At 37.2% G+C, this 21,012-nt stretch overlaps 1 protein-coding gene across 1 annotated transcript in view; it reads left to right on the top strand.

The window, feature by feature from the left end:
• Positions 1 to 21,012, top strand: part of LOC149254266 (mitogen-activated protein kinase 9-like) — a 56,205-nt gene that overhangs the window by 13,658 nt on the left and 21,535 nt on the right. Inside the window, exons 2-8 of the mRNA XM_089460105.1 lie at positions 10,377 to 10,785; positions 10,905 to 11,032; positions 11,490 to 11,549; positions 13,198 to 13,347; positions 13,663 to 13,818; positions 13,957 to 14,094; positions 14,242 to 14,315. Of these exons, the coding sequence (XP_089316231.1) occupies positions 10,377 to 10,785; positions 10,905 to 11,032; positions 11,490 to 11,549; positions 13,198 to 13,347; positions 13,663 to 13,818; positions 13,957 to 14,094; positions 14,242 to 14,315 (1,115 nt within the window). The remainder of the gene's footprint in view (positions 1 to 10,376; positions 10,786 to 10,904; positions 11,033 to 11,489; positions 11,550 to 13,197; positions 13,348 to 13,662; positions 13,819 to 13,956; positions 14,095 to 14,241; positions 14,316 to 21,012) is intronic.

The following is a 21,012-nucleotide window of genomic DNA, read 5'->3' as shown; positions in this document are numbered from 1 at the left end:
CAGCTGCTGAAACTCCGTTCTGCTGAAACTCCGCTTTCAGCTGTCCAGAAATCTCCCTTGCTCTCTTGCTCTCCTTCTCTCAATTTGCTCATGAAAGAATGAATGATCTTTTCCTCCTTTTCCTCCCTTAACCCAACCCTAAGTGACTTTTGGGTGATCCCTAAATCTAATGGCTGAAATAGATTTAGATCAATGGCTGAGATTAAATGCTCATTTAAATCTCACTTTCTATTTTTTAATTCACCCCACTTTAATAAAGACCCACTTAGTCATTTATTTCCAAAGACACTTTTCCTTTCTAATTTTTCATTGACTTTATAAAAGTCACTTTAAAATTAGACTTAGTAACTTTATCACTTAAAGTCACTTTTAAATTAGATTTAACTTTATAAAAATTATAAAGTTACTTTAGGAGAAAAATTAAATTCTTTTGGACACTTTTCCCTAGGCCAAAGATCAAAGCCTAAGGGAACCACCTGTCCTCTGGTACCAAATTTCAACAGGGATGCCTTTTTACCATCTAATCTAGTTAGAAACCCTAGGTAGGTCCTAAGTGGCTTACCCAAACATTCCAGTATTTATAGGAGCAAGTTGGGGCTCCTAAGATTGATTTTGTTAAGTCAACCTCCCAAGAAATTTTTGAATTATGCGGTATTGATGTTTTCCATCATTGATGTAGAGCCCTTTAGTTTTGAGGAGGTAGCAAATCAACAACTTTGGTAGGATGTCATGATGGAGGAGTATGATTCCATCATGAAGAATGATGTGTAGGGCATTGCGCCTAAACTAGATGGGAAGTCAATGATTGGCTTTTGGTGGCTGTATAAGGTTAGGCATGCATCATGTGGCAACATAGAGAAATTCAAAGCCTTGTTTGTGGCTAGAGGGTTCTCCCAATAAGAAGGAATTGTCCATGAGGACATAGTAGCTAGGCCATCATATTCATTATGTATTTAGCATCAATTTTTGGTTGGCATTTATATCAAATGAATGGACAACGTTTCTTATTGGGTTGATTGAGGAGGTGTACATAAATCAACCAAGAGGCTTTGAGGTGCATGGGTATGAGACCCAGGTTTATCGGTTAAAGTGTTGAAATTCTATGGCAAGTGCAGTAGAATACAATTTTTCCCCTGATAATTACAACAATATTTTTTATGCCACTGCTATCATTGAATAATTATACTCAGAAAATCTCAACAGTAAATGCAATGAAAATAGTAAAGATCATAGAAAGACAACCATGCACAATAGACACAAGATTTTTCACATGGAAAACCCAACCTTGGGAGAAAACCCGACAATATTTTCTTGAGGTGAAATTGTCTTTTCGACAAGGTTTACAAATCATAAATGTTAAGAAATTTGTGCCAATATCCAAGTCAAAATACCAATCAAACATGTTCAAACAACAAGTCAAAGATAGTCAATCAGTGAAAATACTTAGAAATCTAACAATGGTAAAATGACTTGGTCAAACTGCCTTGTGGTCAAGCTTTGGCCCTGTGGTCAAGCTTTGGCCTTGTGGTCAACTCTTAACCTTGGTCAAAGTCTGTGGTCAAACCTATGGTTTGTAGTCAACAATTTGCATGTGCAGTCAAACTTTGTGGTCAAATAGATGCCGTCAACTTCAATCAAAATTTGGTCAAAGAACAATCGAGTTGTCACACGTGCAACCTCCAAGATGCTAGTCAACGATTTGGTCAAACTTTGCCTTCTTCCTCACACGTGCGGCTTCCAGAAAGAATGATAGAATGATGAAGAAAAGATTAAGATGATCTCCAACAATAGGTTTCTCTTTGGCTGAATTTTCTCATACACTAGAAAAGATTGAATGAGCTTGCTTTATTGATGATTTGCTCCCACATGCTTGTCTATTTATATAGAGCTCTAATGTTGAGCGGTGACCGACCCATCAAGGTGGCTTCTCATCACAAGAAACCCCTTCACTAATGGTGCCTATTGTTGTTGCCTGAATTGTACACGAGATTGAGACAACGCTCAGGGTAGGGGGTTGTCACTCTGATCCCTGCCCTCTTCGTTTAAGCTGTCTCCTAAATGCAGGCTAAGGGGGGTAGTCCCTACGGAGAGATGATGAACAATTTGCTAGGAACCAACAAGTGAAGGAGACACAACTGAATGGCCTAGTAACTTGGTTGAGATTTAAGTGGCAAGTATGATTATTGAGCACGATTGGATTAGATTCCTTGAGATTGCAAGTTAGAGACCAATGCATTTTAAAATTAATTACTTGCACAATATGAATTAATAATTTCCAATTTACCGGATGAATAGTTGTTGAGGGATGCAAAATCTATCTAAATGAAGTGCAAGACCTAAATCTATGTGAGATGCAGAATCTTGGTTAATTTTAATTAGATGCCTAGTTTAGGTAAATCCTCCCTCTCAATTCTTTTGAAACTAGTCTCGAATGCAAGTTCTAGAGAGAAGTCCAAAGGAAGGAGGCTAAGGCCTCATTAATGATACCTCCAGTGGAGTTCTAACCACCCAAGTGCCTCCGTTCCTACAAGGAATTGCCCACAAGAGAATTGCGAGGTCACCATGTTAATTGCAGATGAGGGTCTAGACTTTGCAAATTGTGTGAGAAAGGTGGCCCTATCTTTCTTACAACCAAGCTTATGCTTGGAGGTTAATTTTAAAGATGCACATCTAACCTAGAATGAAGATGCAAGATGTGAGTGATTGCTTCAATGAGAATATTAAATTTGTTAAGTACTTCAACAAGATTAAATTACTTGAAATCAAAATCCTTATTCAACACAAGATGACAAGAGCAATATGAACAAATAAATGAAGTACTTAGAGAACAACTATCCCAATGAAACAATATTAGCAATTTCAACCGCAAGAGCTTATTAGAGGTTATCAATGAGGTAATTAAGATCTTATTTAAATCTTCTTATGATGAAGTGATTTAACGTTTTGGCACAAGAAAAATCTTATAGCACTTATCACTTAGATCATAAGTCAATGAAGCACATTAGATTAAATGCAATGTTGACAAGCTCAATAAGAGATCACTAACAGTGATTTTTAATAAAACTGCTGCAACTACAAAAAAATGAGATGCCAAGAAATGCAAAGCAATATAATGACAATGCAAGGATGCAAATGCAAGGTTTAGCATGCCAAAGGGAGTGGTTAAGATATGCTTTGCTAAGTGCAATGATAATGCAAAGATGCAATATGCAAAATGCAACTAGCACTTTAACAATTTGAAATGATAGAGATATTCTGATGCCAATGCAATGTTTTGCAATGATGCAAGAAGAAACGTAAGAGAAGTAATGGAAGGCTACTATCAAGACTTCAATGTAACCTAAGATTTTCAAGAGCTTCTCTTGCACTATATCACTGTTATAAATCAGCCCACACATTGCACAATAGTAGTCCCAAAATCTACTTGAAAACAATCACTATTTCAATGGCAAAACTTTGAACAATCATGAAGTGACTTTTAGGCTTATAAGACTTATTAGATTTAAGTCCTAAGCACTTACTTCAAATCTGATCAGACTTCTTTTACAATGATATCAATCCAATATTTCAATTGCAAATGAGCTAAAACAGTGATAAACTTACTCTTAAGTTCTTTAGTAAATCACTTTTTAGGATCTTGAGATTATTTAGATTAGATTTAGGACATTTTCCTTAATGAATGCCACCACTTATGTCACTTATAGCACTGTTGTCAATAATTCAAATCTGATGTAAATTTCAACAGTGAGAAGAGAGAGATGGGGATAGGAGATGCAAACCCTTAGAAGCCTATGCGAAGTTTGGGGATACCCAAGAGAAATTACTCCTCTAATGCCTGCACTCACAAGAGGTTAGATCACTGCAACCACAAATTGTTAGCCCAAACACACATGCAAATAATGGATCAGATTTGTACAAAACTAGCTAACAAGACTAGGTCTTGGAATATTGATATTTTGGCCTTGAAACCCTTAAAAAAGAACCCGCAACACCAATGGATTAGCCTTAAAACAAATATGTATAATGGATCTAGTCTTCCAAGGGCTGCGGCTAGGCCTAAGAAGCCCAATAAGGCTTGTGACCTAGTGAAAAAGAGGCTTTAGGCCTCACGGCTAGGGCTAGATTGCCTTAGATGGCTAAGATATGATGGGATCAACCCTCTAACCCTTCTTCCAAGTGAATTAGGGCCCGCAAACATAAAAGGTTAGCCACAAAACAAATCTACTTCAAGCCCTAATGACTCAAAATTCACAATGGCAAACTAGCAATGAAAATCACTTGAAAACCCTAGATATCAATGCCTTTAGGCCTACAACTAAAGAGAGATTAGAGAAGAAAACTTTTGAGCAAGTGTAGCACTTTGAAAACCCTTGTGGCCTAGTCTCCAAGGCATAATTGGGCCTGCGTGTAGGGCTAATTAGCCCTCCAAACCTTGCGGCTACCTCAATTAGTCAAAAAAATGATCTCTAAAGCCCAAATCAATGATGAAACCCACACAAGACACCTGCAACAAGCTTCAGATGTTAGCAAATAACAAAAAAACCATGAATTTTCAGTAAAAAAGTCCTCATAGGGCTAGCGACCTCCTCTTCTAGGCTCGACGTTGAAGCTATGAGAGGTGGGTATGCTAGATCCATGCCTTTAGGCCCTAGAACAGGCCTCAAATCCTGAACGACCTTGATCTTTGCTTGGACGACTCCACTTTAGGCCTCTATACCCAATAAACCCTAGTCGTCTAGGCTAGGAGAGGACTAAAGCTCTTCACAATCAAATTATCCTTGAAATCCTTGAGCCTTCACACCTGCAAGCTAAATAATAGAGCCCAAGACACAAGATTTAGAAATTTCTAAAATAAAAACCCCAAAAATATTATTTACAAATGAGAAAAATAATATACAAGGGTTAGAATAATTTCCAAAATATTTTACAAATTATTTACACTATCCACAATTCAAAATAAACTCTATTTACCAAATACATCTTTTAAGCTCAAATAGATTTCGAAAATAATTGATAAAAATAAATTGTATTTTGATGCACCAATCCAAATCTTGCACAATAATTCTTTAGATAAGCTCAGAGTCCAAACAAGATGCCGTCACCCTGAAGCCCATGTACTTGGGCACACCCAAGTGTTGAATATCTGAAGACCTCTACACATAGATTATTAGTTCTAGAGCGGCTCGATTCACACAAGGAAGTCTAGAGATCTAGAGATACTTGCTAGATCTGCTAGGTTTGATGTGCTTTCTCTAATCCAATACCTAAAGCAAGATACCTGTGCTAATATATAATCCAACCACGGGCTATGGAATAATAATCTTTAGCTAAAACAATTAGAGTATTAAAATAAATTCAACACATACCATCAATCATCAAGCGAGAATGCACCTTGAATTGAAACCCTAAAGACTTTCTATTAATGCAAAAATTCCAACAGAGCTTTTAGCTCAATACAAAAGATTTTAAACACAGTTCATGTTACAATGAGGAGCTTGAGAGCTTCCTTATATAGAAAATGAGAGGGATCAACCCCTCCAAGTGGAAATAATGGCTAGTTGCATCAATCCATTGCTTGATCTTGGAAGAAAAATCCTATCCCTTGATTCGTTGGCACAAATCTCCAAAAAAATTCGACCTTCCATTTTCACTGTGTTGGAGGGGTCAAACTTTAACTTCTGGACCATGGAGGACCTCCAAAAAATAGAATTTCGTTACTTGTGCAAAATAAAATTTGCTTTGCCCAAAAATTTAATTTTGCTGGAGAAAATAATCTTTTGGGCCCAACAAATTTTTGGATTGGGTCTTTCTACCTTGGAAATGAGGCATTTTATTTATGACATGAATTATTTTCCTTTGAAAATACCCTCAAATATTTTTGATGAATTTTCCACTTGGAGGGTAATTAATTTTCCCTAAATTTTATTTTTTGGATAATACTTGGTTAATATTAATTTTACTTTTGCCTAAAATTAAAATTAAAAAGACTCAAGAAGGGATTAATTATTTTTCCACCCTTTAAGCGTGTCTAAAAAATATTTTGGGAATGGTGTTCTAATTAGGAGGAACCATTCACCAAAAATATTTCTAAACACATTTTTACATTAAAATAATAATTCAACCCTTAGAAGGGGAAATACACATAAACATAGATCACTTGAGACTCAACCAAATTCTGCGACACAAGACACACGATCTAGTATGAAAAATACAAATACCTGATTAACACTAGGACTCACCTAAAACCTCATTAATAAATTTCACCCTAGCTTTGGGGTATATCTGGGAGAAAAACTCTACCAATTACGCATGTTTACAAACACAGATAATTGGGGAGGTTAAAAAACTCCATAGAGTGAAACCCTTTGACAAAAATCATAGGCTTACCTACGTATTGTTACATGGCTTAATAGTCATACTAGAATCATTTTTACAATACAAAAACAAAATTTGGGATTACAATGATCACATTGACTCAAATTTTCTATCTATTTCTTTATACTTTGCTTCCTAGACTGTTGACATGTACATGGTCAACACCTACCTCACAACTCAACTTTAGACCAAGGTTACTTGAGAGCGGGAGTGGAAGCGGGGAGCGATATTTTTGAAAGCTCCTGAGTTGGGAGTGTGTGTGTGTATATATATTGATGCATATATGTTAACAAAAGCATGTAGAATGATGAATTAGATATAAAAAGCATAAAAACATGGATTAAACCATTTAACATCAATCATCTAGAAGTTATAATCTTCATCAACCACGTCCACAAGTTACAAGTTCTCTTTTATATAGTTTGTAAGGGTGCACATAACCAAAATAACATCAAGTGCAATCCATCTCTGAAGTGAAAATGCATCAAAATTATTTGTTTGTCTTTTCAAGGAGTTAGTTGGAGAATAATAATGTTTTATTGTAAGAGAGAAGAAAATCTTGTGAAGAGGAATTTTCTCTCCATTTGATGGTGGTTGGGAATTTAGGAATTGAGGAGCTCTCTTCTTGAGCTACATTGTACATCATTTTGGCAAATCTAAATGGAATATTGGAGGTATAAAATCTATCTATGTGAGGCCTTTTTTATGCCCTTTTACATGTTGATTTATGTTGTAGGAAACCCTTGTAGCATGTTATGAAGGCCTTGTAATGAACTATGTGTTAGTTGGATAGTGTAATGTGAGGATTTAATCCCCCTTATATCTGTTATTGTTGTGTTGAGCTTGCATCTAATAAACCTAGTTGTTTTTAGAGTAACATGACCTGACCTTTAGCCCCAAGGGTTAGCTCAACTGGTCGAGTCCCTGTTGTTAAGTACCTTGCCGCTTGGTAGGTCACAGGGTCAATTCTCCTCGACGCCCTTGGAGTTAGGCCCTACTAGTCTGGTTGACGGGCTTTAAAAGATTCTCTTCGGGGTTGATTTGCCCAGATTTTTCGTGGATGTAGCAGCGACCCGTGAACCAATGTTTTAAAACTCCGACTCCGACTCCGACTCGGCCGAGGGTCGACTCCGACTCCAACTCCGACTCGGTATCGACTCGGCCGACTCGATTTCAGTGATTCGGTCATTGTAAAAAATACATTAAATATTTACTTTTTATAAAAACACATAATTGTAAAGATTTTCATTCATGTTTCCAAACACACAGCATTAGAATATAGATAGAAGACAACATATGATCAAAGTAGGCTCATGAATATATCCATTATATCAAAATGGCACCCAATGCATTGTCCAATACATACACGATGATGATATAGAGATCAAAACAAAAACACATAACCAAGGAGGCTATAAATGGCCTCTACAACAAAAGTCTGTGACCAATACTACTGGCTACTGCTAGAGTTTCCAACATCATCTGGCTCAGTGTTACTTGGAAGTTGGGACCAGGAGCGAAAGTGGGGAGCGAGAGCGAAAACGGGAGCGGGAGCGATATTTTCAGAAGCTCCTCGTTTGGGAGTGAATCCCAGAGGAGTTCGACAACCAATGTCACTAACATCAAGGTACATAGAGGGATTGGTGCTCTTGATTAAATACAAGTTCCATGCCCTAATACATGACAAAATTCAATGGAAACATTGCAATCCTCCAATCCTGAAATCCTGAAAAACTAATAAGTCTGCTGGATTTTGAATGAAATCTAAAATTCTACTTTCTCCATATGAAATCCAATGAGGCCGAAACCACTCTCAAACATCCTGAGCCATTTCATGGTAATGTTAAAAATTTAAGTAAAAGGATGAAAATGAAGATTAAGGAGAATGTCACTTTTACTTTAAGAATTTAACATTACCATGAAATTTGAATAGCATATCAATAGTAGAGAGCATTTGAGTGTGTTAAATAGGGTTTGGGAGGGGGAAATGGACCCCAAATAACATTTAACTAATTCATAAAACACATTGGAGTCCAAACCAATCAGCAAACACTTCAAAATTTCATTAAAAAATGTCAAATCGCTGTTTTGATGGGGTTACAGGCCACTGGTTATTACTCGGCCGACTCAATACGGAAACGGCCGAGTTGGCCGAGTCAGCCATGACTCGGCCTACCGAACCGTTTCCTCCACCGAGTCACATTTCTGGGCAATGAAACGGATCAACTCGGCCGTTTCCGTTTCGAATCGGCCGAATTTTAAAACTATGCTGTGAACCACCTCTAAAAAAAAACATGACCTGACCTTCATAACAAATGCTTAAGAATGGCATCCCTAGCCTTCCAGGGTAGTTTTCTGCCGTAATTTTTAGCAAACCTAGGTTTGTTTGTGGCAAATAGATGAACCCTCATTTACATTACCTATTCATGCATTTGTCCTCTAGATCCATACCTCTTCACTCTACGTTGCCCAATATTTGGTAGGCATAGTAGGTACTGGTCTTAGAGATTCACCTCCATCTTGCTTTCCCTGACCCATTCACTTTTCATCTATTGCTAGAACATATGTTTTGCTTGGGCTTACTCTTCAATAAATCATCTTCTGCCTCAATGCCATAGCCTTAGAAATCATATCTAAGGATGCCACCTTGTGTTGGAGAAGATTCAACAAAATGGGAGAGAAAGAGCCATTGAGGTGATAATGGGTAGCCTCCCTGACTAACACAAGACCAACTCCTGGATGCTTGGGACTCTTTACATTATAGGGTGGAGGATTTTGTTGTAATACATAGGTGACAAAGATAGAGGAGAACTTTTGTATTCAGATGCCCCCTGCTACTGTGAGAGGCAGGGGGTTCCATTTTCTATTTAGAGAGTCTTTTCTCGTTTTTTTTTGAAATAATATCAAAATCACTGGTGCTGAGTGTTGTTTCTAGGAGAGGTTCTCAGGCTTAGAGCTTACATCCTTCTCCTCCCCCCCTTCCCCAACTTGACTCAACATTACTTAGCGGTTCACACCTTTCTTTCTAGTGCTCCCAGTAGACAGGGGCACCAAAAGATAGGTTGAGTGCAGTGCCATTCTGATGCCCAGATTGGCAATACCTTTGGGGGTAGCACAGTCCTTGACTGAGACCCACGAGGGGCTGTCATATGAGCTTTCAGACAGTTCATGCCTCACTAGTAGGCAACTCCCTTCCACCAAATATTGACAGTAGGTCACCTCTTCTAGGGCCAGAGACATTCTCTAGGCCATATCGAACTTCTCCAACTGGATTTATATACAGAGATTCCTGCCTTAGATGGCAGGAAGCCTTCACATTCACTCGTGCCATTTCACATTCAACTTCAGAGGACCCTCTCTCTCCCCAATTTGACAATAGGCACTTGGTCTTGGAGCTTTGAGGCTCTCATGCATTCGGTTCTGGAGCATTGCATTATGTTAGTTGCATCCAGATTATAGAGATCAGCTTTGTTTCTTGCTTTTATAGGAGTGACATTTTTTTGGCACTCCCACTTTGTTTTGCCACATATGTATTGAACAGTCACATTGACCTACATTTGGTCATTTGTTGGACATTAATACACTTGTGACTTATCTCAATTGGAGGGGTGTTTTATCACCATATGCTTGTTTACTTCTGCAGCATGGCCTAAGATTCAAATTTCACATTCAATTAGGCATGCCTATTTTCATTTCCTTTATAACTTTTTTGACCTAAAATTTTGTAACCCATCTAGTTTTTCAAACATTTAGGATATATGCTCTTGTATGATACACAATGTTGGGCCTTGGAGATTAAACATGTAAACTCTTGGTAGGAAAGAGCTTGAATGGCCCCTTAAGTATAGATATAACTTCACTTGTAAGACTGGATCAAATGTCATCTGCTAATAATGACCTTATCATGTTGGAATTCAACCAGGTTTTTTGTTGAGAAAATGTCTTGGTTTGTAACACTGTGCAAATGTTCTTATGCTAATGGTGTTCTTGTGATATTCCAGAGCTCGCTGGAGACGGAGTTCTTCACCGAATATGGTGAGGCAAACCGATACCAGATACAGGAGGTTGTTGGCAAGGGAAGCTATGGTGTAGTAAGTTCTGCGATTGATACTCATACTGGTGAGAAAGTGGCAATTAAGAAGATTAATGATGTATTTGAACATGTATCTGATGCCACACGAATTCTGAGAGAAATCAAGCTCCTTAGACTGCTTCGCCATCCAGACATTGTTGAGATTAAGCACATTATGCTTCCTCCATCTCGACGGGAATTCAAAGATATATATGTTGTATTTGAGTTGATGGAGTCTGATCTTCACCAAGTTATTAAAGCAAATGACGATCTCACACCTGAACACTATCAGTTCTTTCTCTATCAGCTTCTTAGAGCTCTAAAGTACATTCATACAGGTCTGAAAATCTCTCCTGAAAGATCTGCTTCCAGTCCTAGTACAATTTTTTTTCTTTGGGCTTTTGTCTATTGGAAGTCTCATTTTACTTGATGAAATGTTTTTATGGTTTTCTTACAGCAAATGTATTTCATCGTGACTTGAAGCCAAAAAACATTTTGGCAAATGCTGACTGTAAATTGAAAATATGTGACTTTGGGCTTGCTCGTGTCTCCTTCAATGATGCTCCATCTGCCATTTTCTGGACGGTAATTTCTCTCACCTGGATTCCATGTGCATAGCTACCTGGAATGAGGGATTCGTTTTCTCTTCGTGTAGAGTCCTGCTCCCAGTCTGGCTGATATTAGCTGTTAATATTTGCTTTCCTTATGAGCTCTAATCAGCATCTTAATTAAATCACTGAGGAGAGCATTGATAGTATTAGCTTTCATGGGAGAGGAGCCAATTCTTTGGTGTGTGAATTGCTTTGCATGGCTTTTAGGCCAAACATATCAGTGTTTATCATCTTGTTGACTATCCTCTGATGTGAGATGAGATGCTCTAGTCACTAAGCATGCTAAATGATGCATATTCTTTAGTCAACGTTAGAGAGGGCCTTTAGCTTCTGAAAGTAGCAAAGTCTGATTATGGGGCAATACTTAAGAGAAATTTGTTTACCTTTTTTTTTGTTCACGAAATGTTGATATTGCGTGGACCTTGTTGCAGGATTATGTGGCAACCAGGTGGTATCGAGCTCCTGAGCTTTGCGGTTCTTTCTTTACTAAGGTGAATCTTTTAATGTATAGTCGAGCTGCATTTTTCATACTTGTCATTTGTTTTTTGCCTTTTAGTGCTTTACCCCATGCCCAGAGGGCAATTTTTCTAATGACAGCTGTGTATGAGATTAGCATAATTTTGTCTATACACTGTTTAAACTTTAAAGCAAACGGGAGAATACATGTTGGTTGTTAGTTGTTACAACTATCTTGTTGAGACATTTCCTTTGGAACTGATAAGGTCATTTTGTTTTTAGCTTCTACTTTATAAATATAAACAGGTAAACAGTACAATTTAGCTGAGGCCAAGGCCCCTAAGAATCAGGCCTACCACTCAGAATGCAAGCCAGAAAGAAAAGACATTGCCCTCTTTAACATTTTCTGAGAACTCTGTGAAAATCCTAGTTTTGAAGATTCAAAAACTAACAGGGACGAAAGCCTATAAAAGTAAATTGAGTCCTAAAGGTCCAAAAACTAGCAGTCATAAAAGTCCAGAAACTGATGGAAAAACAAGCCCATAAACTGAGAGCTAAAACAGTTTTGGGCCCAAGAATGATTCTTGGCACTCAATATCCTTCCTTCTTTATATCATGCTGATTTTATTGCATTCTACTTATTTGTTTACTTATATTATCATAAAAAGGGTTAGCTTTGAAGTTGTTAATGACATGCAGTTTTATAACTTTTCATATTCCAGGGTGACTGTAATGAAAAATTACATTCTAAAGACTCCAAACCATGATTCATTAGAGACAAAATATGCAAAGTCTGCTGAAGTATATACCATGTAAGGGGTATATATATATCAAAATGGCACTGAGTGCAAATTGCAATACATATCTGAAAAAAATAAATACATATCCACATTTTAAAACATTGGGTGTACCCTTGATAAGTTCTAACCTTTCCTACTTTGACCTCATCTAACATTTATCAAGTTTTATTAGATATGCTTGGTATGTTTTCCAAAAGGATATTCGCTGGAAAGAGTACCATGACAGTTTCTTGTGTAAGAGGAAGTCGTATTTCATGAAAACGACCTGACAGTGATACAGGTGTCATTGCTAAGACAAACTTCCATTCGGGAATGAGTGGAAATAACACCTAATTACCAGCAACATTCCGTGTTACAATCACTGCTAAGATATGTCCCTGGTGGTAGTTTTATGAGCATTCCTGGAATTTTGCTATTGTCCATCTAGATGTTTCAGCCAGTAAGACAGTAATATCCCAGCCAGTGTTTGCTGACTGTTAAGTTTCAGTGCTAAAAATGGTTTTTCAAACCAATGTTTTAAAATTTCAGATTCAGACTTGGAATTGCTACAAAATCTTATTCTCTACTGGTGAATAAAGTCCTGAATGAAGTTCCAATGTTGTTGGTGTGATTCTTAGAATTTTCTGGGGAAACGGAGCAGATATATTTCCTAACTGTCCTAACATTTTCTAGAAAGGTTTTCTTAGAGATGTTACTGTATGTCAATTCCACATTTTTTAGCATAGATATTTCTTTTCAATGCATGGATCTATATCCATTATAATTTATTGCTTTGAACCTTTATTATCATTTACAATGCCATTGATCTGTTTTTCCCTGTTAGAATTATGGAAATAATGCTGTGCCTATTACTTAATTTGTTGGCGATATATTTCTGTTGCAGTACACTCCTGCCATTGATATCTGGAGCATAGGATGCATATTTGCTGAAATGCTTACGGGAAAGGCATTGTTTCCTGGGAAGAATGTTGTACATCAACTGGATATCATGACTGATTTGCTTGGCACTCCGTCAACAGAAACACTTTCTAGGGTTGGCTCTCTCTTCTTGCTAATCGCATTTGCAGCAAGGAAGAATATTTGTGGATTTATCTAAAGGGCTACCCAGGCATTCCTCATGGAGGTTTGGCTTGTTAGTGTGACCCATTACTGACATTTTAGTGATAATGGAGTCAGAAATATTCTTCTCGTGGTAGATGTTACAACCTATGAAAGCCCATGTGACATATGTTTTACTTCCAGCAAGATGTGAAGAAATAGCACATGCAAACAGTATACATGTGTAAGTTTTGTTTTTTCTTTTCCTTTACAACTCTTCTTGAATAGTTTATCTTTATGAAAATTTCAGATCCGCAATGAGAAGGCCAGAAGATACTTAAGTAACATGCGGAAAAAACAGCCAACACCCTTCTCACAGAAGTTCCCAAATGTAGATCCACTTGCCCTTCGTCTGCTTGAGCGTATGCTTGCATTTGATCCAAAAGACCGACCTACAGCAGAGGAGGTGAGAAAAGATGAAGTTCTAAGACAATATTGAATGCTGCTTCTATTATAGGAGTTGTCTCCTGTTTGATCTTCAATTATAATGTTAGCTTAGGGAAGTGGTTTGCAACTTAGTTATCATTGCTGTGCAAATTTTCAGGCATTAGCTGATCCATATTTCAATGGTTTGGCAAAAGTTGAGCGTGAACCTTCAACGCAGCCTATTTCAAAGCTGGAGTTTGAGTTTGAAAGGAGAAGATTAACAAAGGACGATGTGAGAGAGCTTATATATCGAGAGGTAAATAGACAATTGAAATGCTATTGTTGCTTATAATTAAAATGTCACTGTTGCTTAAATGTCTTATTCTCTTGATTTACTTGGGAGAAATCTAAAACTTTATGCTGACTATCACTTTGCTTTTTCTGTTTTCCATATCTTGGACAGATTTTAGAGTATCATCCTCAGATGCTACAGGAGTATCTATGTGGTGGCAACAATGCCACCTTTATGTATCCAAGGTTAGCTCATGGATATCTTGATTTCATTGTTCATTTTAATGATTTTGACCCTTATTTCTTAGTTACTTGTGAAGTTATGTGCACTGAGTAATCTTAACCAAATATATAAAAATAGTAAAATACTGGAGTTCGCATTATAGAAGATGATATAAATTTCTTGGTGACGATGGAAAAAGTAAACTGTAATAGCAAGATTTTTAGGAATTAACTTGAAACAGACACAGAAAGGCCCTAAATGAATCTGGGAACAATATCTATGTTGACTGTTTATTTTCGCAGGAAAACATTACATAAACTTTCTGAAAGCTTTCTCTACTCAGCACTGATACTAATAATGGTTAGTGTTGAAACTTGAAATTGCTGAATTTATTCATTCTGCTACTTTCCCTTGCTTTGAACTTCTCTTTAGAACAACTTGGAAGTTGGAGTATTATTAGCTGTCAGTTTGATTTTGACGGAGAAAATAATTCTGTTTTTAGCTATTAGAACTTTGTTAAGATCTTTTTTTAGGGCAGTACCTCATTTTATTTCTCTCATTTTCTTCTTCTTGCTTTATATAAGAGGTGTATCATGTAGGTCTCTTTAGGGATTGTTGATGATGTAAGACAAGTTTGACATATCTATTGATCGCTTCCCATTCAGGTACTCTTTTGACAACACTCCTCGTCTTCTTCTCTCGAAGGTTGTGATTGATAGTCTTTAGAGATTATATTGATTGATATTACATTAGGATACTTGGTCCTTTTCCCTACAATCTCTTGTCCTCAAAATGGTTTACTCTGCCATTTTCTATGGATTGTTGATGCCACCATCATATGAATTGACTACCTCTAACACCATTTTTCACGCAACACAAGGATCCCTTTTGTCTAGTTGAGGGTTCTCTTGTTAGTTGCATGCTAAGATAGATTACCATACTCCTTCTAGTGAGAGGGTTGATCACCCACTTTAAATGCATTTGGGGTGTTGGGGTTACTAAGAGCCCTTTTGATGTTGTCGTTTGATACATAGAGAGGTTAGTGAGACAATGTTCTTTTGATCGTGCTACATCAAAGTACCCTAGTGTCCTCACCTTCATTCTAAGGGTCATGTATCTATTTCTATTCAAAATTGAAGGCCATCTAGTTCCATTTACTCACATCCTAGGATAGGGAAATAAGCATGCATTACCAACTCCCTTTCTACTTTTACAATTATCTTGGCCTGGATGTTATGGGAGTTTCTAGAGGAGGCACCTTACCTCGTTAGATGACTGTCCAACCTAGCCTTCTCATCCTTGAACATTCTCTATGGATATTATTTGATCTTGTATTGGAGTGGTCAAAGTGGTGGATGATGAGAAACTAGTTCCTCCACTTCTGCGTTGATCTTTGATACCAACATGTGACATTGCCAATCTCTTTTCCTAGTCTCATGCTTGTGGTCTTTATCTTCCATTGAAGGCATTTTATACATGCACTTGGGGTGAAATGACTTGGCATCAAGGAGAAGAAACTCATGATGGAAGTTTTGGTGCTCAAGTGGATCTGGTTGGCAATACTTTGTCAATGAATAGTGGTGGGTATATAGTCTTATAAAAACTCCAATGGGTATACTTCCTATAGATACAAATGTCAATAAACAAAAGACAAGAGGTCGATCTAGGTAAGACAAAAGTGCAAACCTTGAGCTCAACTTAAAGATGGAATAAGTAGAAGTAGAGTTGTAGGAGGGAGAAGAGGCATCCCCACCATCCTTTATAATTGTGAATGGGTTGATGTAAGATAATGTCCTCTCTTATGTTTATTTTGGGTGTACTTTTGATTCCAATTGACCTAATCTTGTTGCTATTTGTTGGACGTTGTTAAATTTATCTTACCTGATTAATTTATCTAAATAGGTCCCAAGTTTGGGGCCCTGTTTTAGGATTTGTGGATTGGACACATAGTGAGAGGGTTTAGACTAACATGCTTCAACGTATGGCTTAGTGCAAACAAATAGTTACTCATTGTATTGTGCAAGTTGAGTTTATTCCCTATCCTTTTTGACTTAAGAGTACTTTCATGTTTATGTTGCATTTGCATAGATTCAGGGCCTTGAGTGATTGATGTGTTAACTTTTGGGGTTACTCCAAAAGAGTTTACACCATGGGCGATGGTTCTACATGTGATGTGGGGTTCATGTTGTATGACTAAACCTTGGTTGTTCATTGATAGACATACACATTGGAGATAGCTTACTTTTAGAAGACATACACTATCGAGGTAGCCTACTTTGGGATTGCTATGCCTTTTCTTGATGCTTGTGTGGACAATGACACTGCTCCTTGGAGTGTTGGAGACTTAGATAGCTTGATGACATTCTTCATGATGGTTAGATGGAGGTTGGTTACTTGCTTAGGAGGACAACTTGATTTGGAGGAGGCAATTAGGCATCAGAAGGGACAACATTGAGCCCTAGATGGCATGGGCACAATTGGTTCCCTGCATGGAAGCTTGTACTTGACTTGAGGACGTTTCGGTGGAGGAAGGGTCATGTAGGTGGGGTGGATTTGGAGGAGCACATGTCTTGGGAGGAGTGTTCAAGGTTTGGAGGCTTGTGGAGGTGGAGTAGAATGGCATGGAATATTCAGCCTTGGATTTTTTGCTTTTTAGATTTGCATGCCTTGTAGCTTGACATATGTCACCAAGAGTTGGAGAGCTTTACATGTTCTTTAAGAGTTGGAGAATAGGGCTGTGTTCTTTTATCTAGGTTGCTTATAGAGGATTGGGTCCACTTTGTATTGTTGGTCTCCCTTAACTTTTATAGAAATGGAGGAAGGAGAGTCTTTTTGTGAAATTAATCATCACACACTTGTATTAGGGATGTGAGGAGTGTAGAACACTTCTCTCTCTCCCCTTATCTCTTGTACTTTTTTCATGTATAGTTTTTCTCGTCTTCTCTGCTAGGTTTTTTGAGGAAGTTCAAAAGAAAATCTAGGGTTAGGGTTGTACTAAAAGGAGACAAAGAAGATAGGTTTTGTAATAACGCTTACAAAGGCAAGAGAAGTATTTTATCTAGTAGCTCTTGTGAGAGATAAGACTAGGGTTTTGTGTCATTCAAAAACCCTAGTGCTACTTGATGTGGTTATTGTGGAGGGGAGAGAGGAGACTCCTTGTACATGTATGTGATGCAAGTGTAGGTGCCAGAGAGGATCTTTGGTGGAGTAACTAACTTTGTTTAGGAATGATTCCTAACTAGGAGTTGTTGGCTTGGTGTTTTCAATATCCACTCACAGTTTAAAGGAATATGAGATTGTTTTCAGAGTCACATCATACTTCATGAAATCATATATTTTTCTAATGAATTTGACAACACTAACACAGAGGCAACATAGTGAATTTGACTTCGTAAATAGTATGTTGCACAATATCTCGGTCTAGACTCTAAAGGAGTCATGACATAGAAATATTGTTTAGTATCACCGTATATAATGTAAATTTAATCGTTGTAAATAACAACATCTACACATTATAAATTGGATTGTATTCCAATAGCTACAACAGAAGATGCTCTGAAATTCATAGAAAGAAGTAAGCTGGATTTATTTATTCACAACCTAAGATCATATGACCAAGAATCAAGATGCCACAATTTAAGCAATTAAGTATTGTGAAGTATGATACTAGTAAAGAAATGCTGAGAAATTTAACCTAATGCAAAGAAACTGCTTCCACCAACCAACTTTGTGGGTAACAACTTTCCTTCTTGATTTCATAGATACCTTATGAGTTTTGATTCCAAATTCTAGGTTTCCATCCTTTAGATATGAGATTGTTGAAAACTTGTTGGCAAATACCTCTATCATGTCATGAATCCTTTTTCAAGATAAATGTTCACTTTCAGATGAGCTGTAATCAGTGGATATAAGGTATGCAAAGAATTCAGCTGCATTTACATGCTCTGGACAAACAAACCTGGAATATATTCTTGCAATAAAGTGCCTAGAACTTTGGAAACCTGGTAACTCGGAAACGTATTCAAATTTTCTTGAAACTCCTTTGAAACGTTTCCGATCTCAGGCTGGACGTTTCCAAAAAAGTGAAACGTGGTGGAAAATTTTCTGATCTCAGGCTGGCTGTTTCCAAAAAAGTGAAACGTGGTGGAAACTTTTCCATGCTGTTTCCAAGCCATTTCGTATGTGTTTCCGTATCTGAATCGTCGAACGACGTTTCTGGGAGTTGGGGGCAGCGTTTTCGGTAACTTAGAGTTCAATGTTTCCACCATCCCAACCCTAAGCTTTGTGAAAACAATTAAATAGTAGTGCCTTGGATTGGGTACAAATTCCTACTCAATCCCCTTCTTGATCTGAAATATGAATTTAATCTCTTTACAAAACAAAAGTATTTTATGATGGTTTTCAACAAAGCTGTAAAAGTTTGCAAAACCTATTGAGAAGGGAATGGATTTTATATTTAACATAGTCATCAATAACAAAAAATATGAGGACAGAAAAACTGCCATAAAGACAGTTCTCTGTCTAATAGATCCATAATAGACCTTATTACAAATTGAAAGTAGTTACAGTCAAGTTTCGTAAAGCTAAGGCTCATGTCTAGTAGCCAATAATGGAATTACAGTCAACACTTTTTTAAATTGCTTGAGATTTTTCATAATTGCCCAGTGCTAGGGTTGTGCACAATACTATAAAGTATAGCTTATTATGCTTAGAAGCTTGAAACAACTACAAATGTCCCTGCCGTTCCCTGTCCCCAAAACCAATGCAACAGACACACACACACATATAATGAATTGTTTCAGCCGTTGAAATATTGTGTAGTTGTAGATTTGATTTTCGGTTTATGCTACCTTCTTGATTAAGTAGATTCCAACACTTGTTGTTCATGCGGATTTGACATAACATATATCAAAATTGGTTTGGTGATTTAACACATATATTGAAGATAAGAGAGCAGATTTTCTGCGGTTATAATATGCTGTAATAACTAATAAGACACTTTATATCTGCCCAGAAAAGTGTGTGCTAAGGGTCATTCTAAGATCATTGGTCAAGTATTTATAGTTTGGGATACCCCTCATGGCATTAGGTGGCCAAAAGTGAGAGGAGAGTATGCTGAGGTGACAGTGAGTGCATCTTGTGTGTATTTACTGTCTGGCACCTTGACTGGACCTTGCCAGGCCTGTGTGTGGTAACAGGTTCGAAAGATTTTATGGAGTGACCAGGTTTGGTTAGGATTGATTCCTATCTGAGAGTTGGTGGCTAGGGTTTTTCTATGTACTCACTTGTGATAAGGTGTTGGTACGTACATGAACTACTTCTCATATATATAAATGAAGTGTTTCAACTGTCCAAATATTGTGTACTTGTAGATTTTATTTTCAACTTATGTTATCTTCTCGACTAATTAGATTTCAACATTTGCTGTTCATGCTAATTTGACATAATATATAATATAGATGAATTAGTTAAGTGATTTAACACATACCTTGAAGATAAAGAAGCAAATTTGTTGCTGTTAGAATTTGTTATAATAAAACATTTTGGATATATTATATACCCAGAAAGCTGTGCCCTAAGTTCTGTAGATTGTGGTATTGAAGTACATGTGTATGATATTTATTTTGTTGGGTTGCTGTGTGAAATTGTGTTAAATATAAGTGAAAGATTACTCCTGTAATTTAATGTTTGAGATTAGCTTTAAGGCCGAAAGCTCGTAGGAATTTTACATAGGAAACCTTGAGAATTGAGGGTGAAATTTCTGAATTTGCATTATCAACCCGCTTTCAGAAATTTCTACATGATACCCATATCTAGAAATATGTTCTTCTGAGAGGATTGCTTCTGTAGGTCTTGTTGGGCATTGTGAAGTTGGGATATTGAGACAAGTTTGCTTATTTAGTTTATGACTTTATTCACATGTCTATTGATTAAATCCCCTCATTTAGGTACTCCCTGGATGCCACTCCTCCAAGGTTGCTGTTCATGCTGATTTGACATACCAAATAGCTGAATTAGTTAACTGATTTAACACATCCTGAAGATAAAGAAGCAAATTTGCTGCTGTCAGAATTTGTTATAATAATACATTTTGGATCTGTTACATGCTTAGAAAACTGTGTCCTAAGGGCTTTAAATTGTGGTATTGAAGTACACATGCATACTATTTATTCTTTTGGCTTGCTGTTTGAAATTGTGTTGAAAAGAATAGAGCTTGAGATTGTGATCAACAGAGCTTTCAAAGATTATATTAATTAATAGTACATCTAGGTTACTTGGACCTAACCCCCACAACATCTTGGCCCCAAAATGTCCTTCTATGTTGAGCATTTTCTTGGATTGTTGATGGCACCATCATTAGATTTGACTATCTCCAAGGCCATTGGTCACACAACTTGCTGATCCTTGTTGGCTAGTTGAGGGTTTCGTTTGGCTCTCACTAATTGCATGTTGAGATAGACCACTATATTCCCCCTGGATAGAAGATTTGTTGTCTCGGAGGTGGAGAATGAGTAATTCATTTTCCAATGATTTGTTTATTATGAGATTTGAGTAAGATATGATTGTTTGTATAAATATTTTGGAGGCTCCCTATGCACTTTCTTGCACTATCTAGATTAGAGATGCATAGCATTCTTCACGTGAGAGACTTCCACCTTTAGATGTAGAGCTTTGTAGGAGACCCCTGGGGCCAATCTTAGGGCTACTGGGTTATCACCT

The sequence above is a fragment of the Pinus tabuliformis genome, chromosome 7 (assembly GCF_031772625.1).
Source record: "Pinus tabuliformis cultivar Carrire ecotype Pingquan chromosome 7, CPIR1, whole genome shotgun sequence".
Taxonomy (NCBI): domain Eukaryota; kingdom Viridiplantae; phylum Streptophyta; class Pinopsida; order Pinales; family Pinaceae; genus Pinus; species Pinus tabuliformis.
This window is presented reverse-complemented; position numbering and strand designations above follow the sequence as displayed.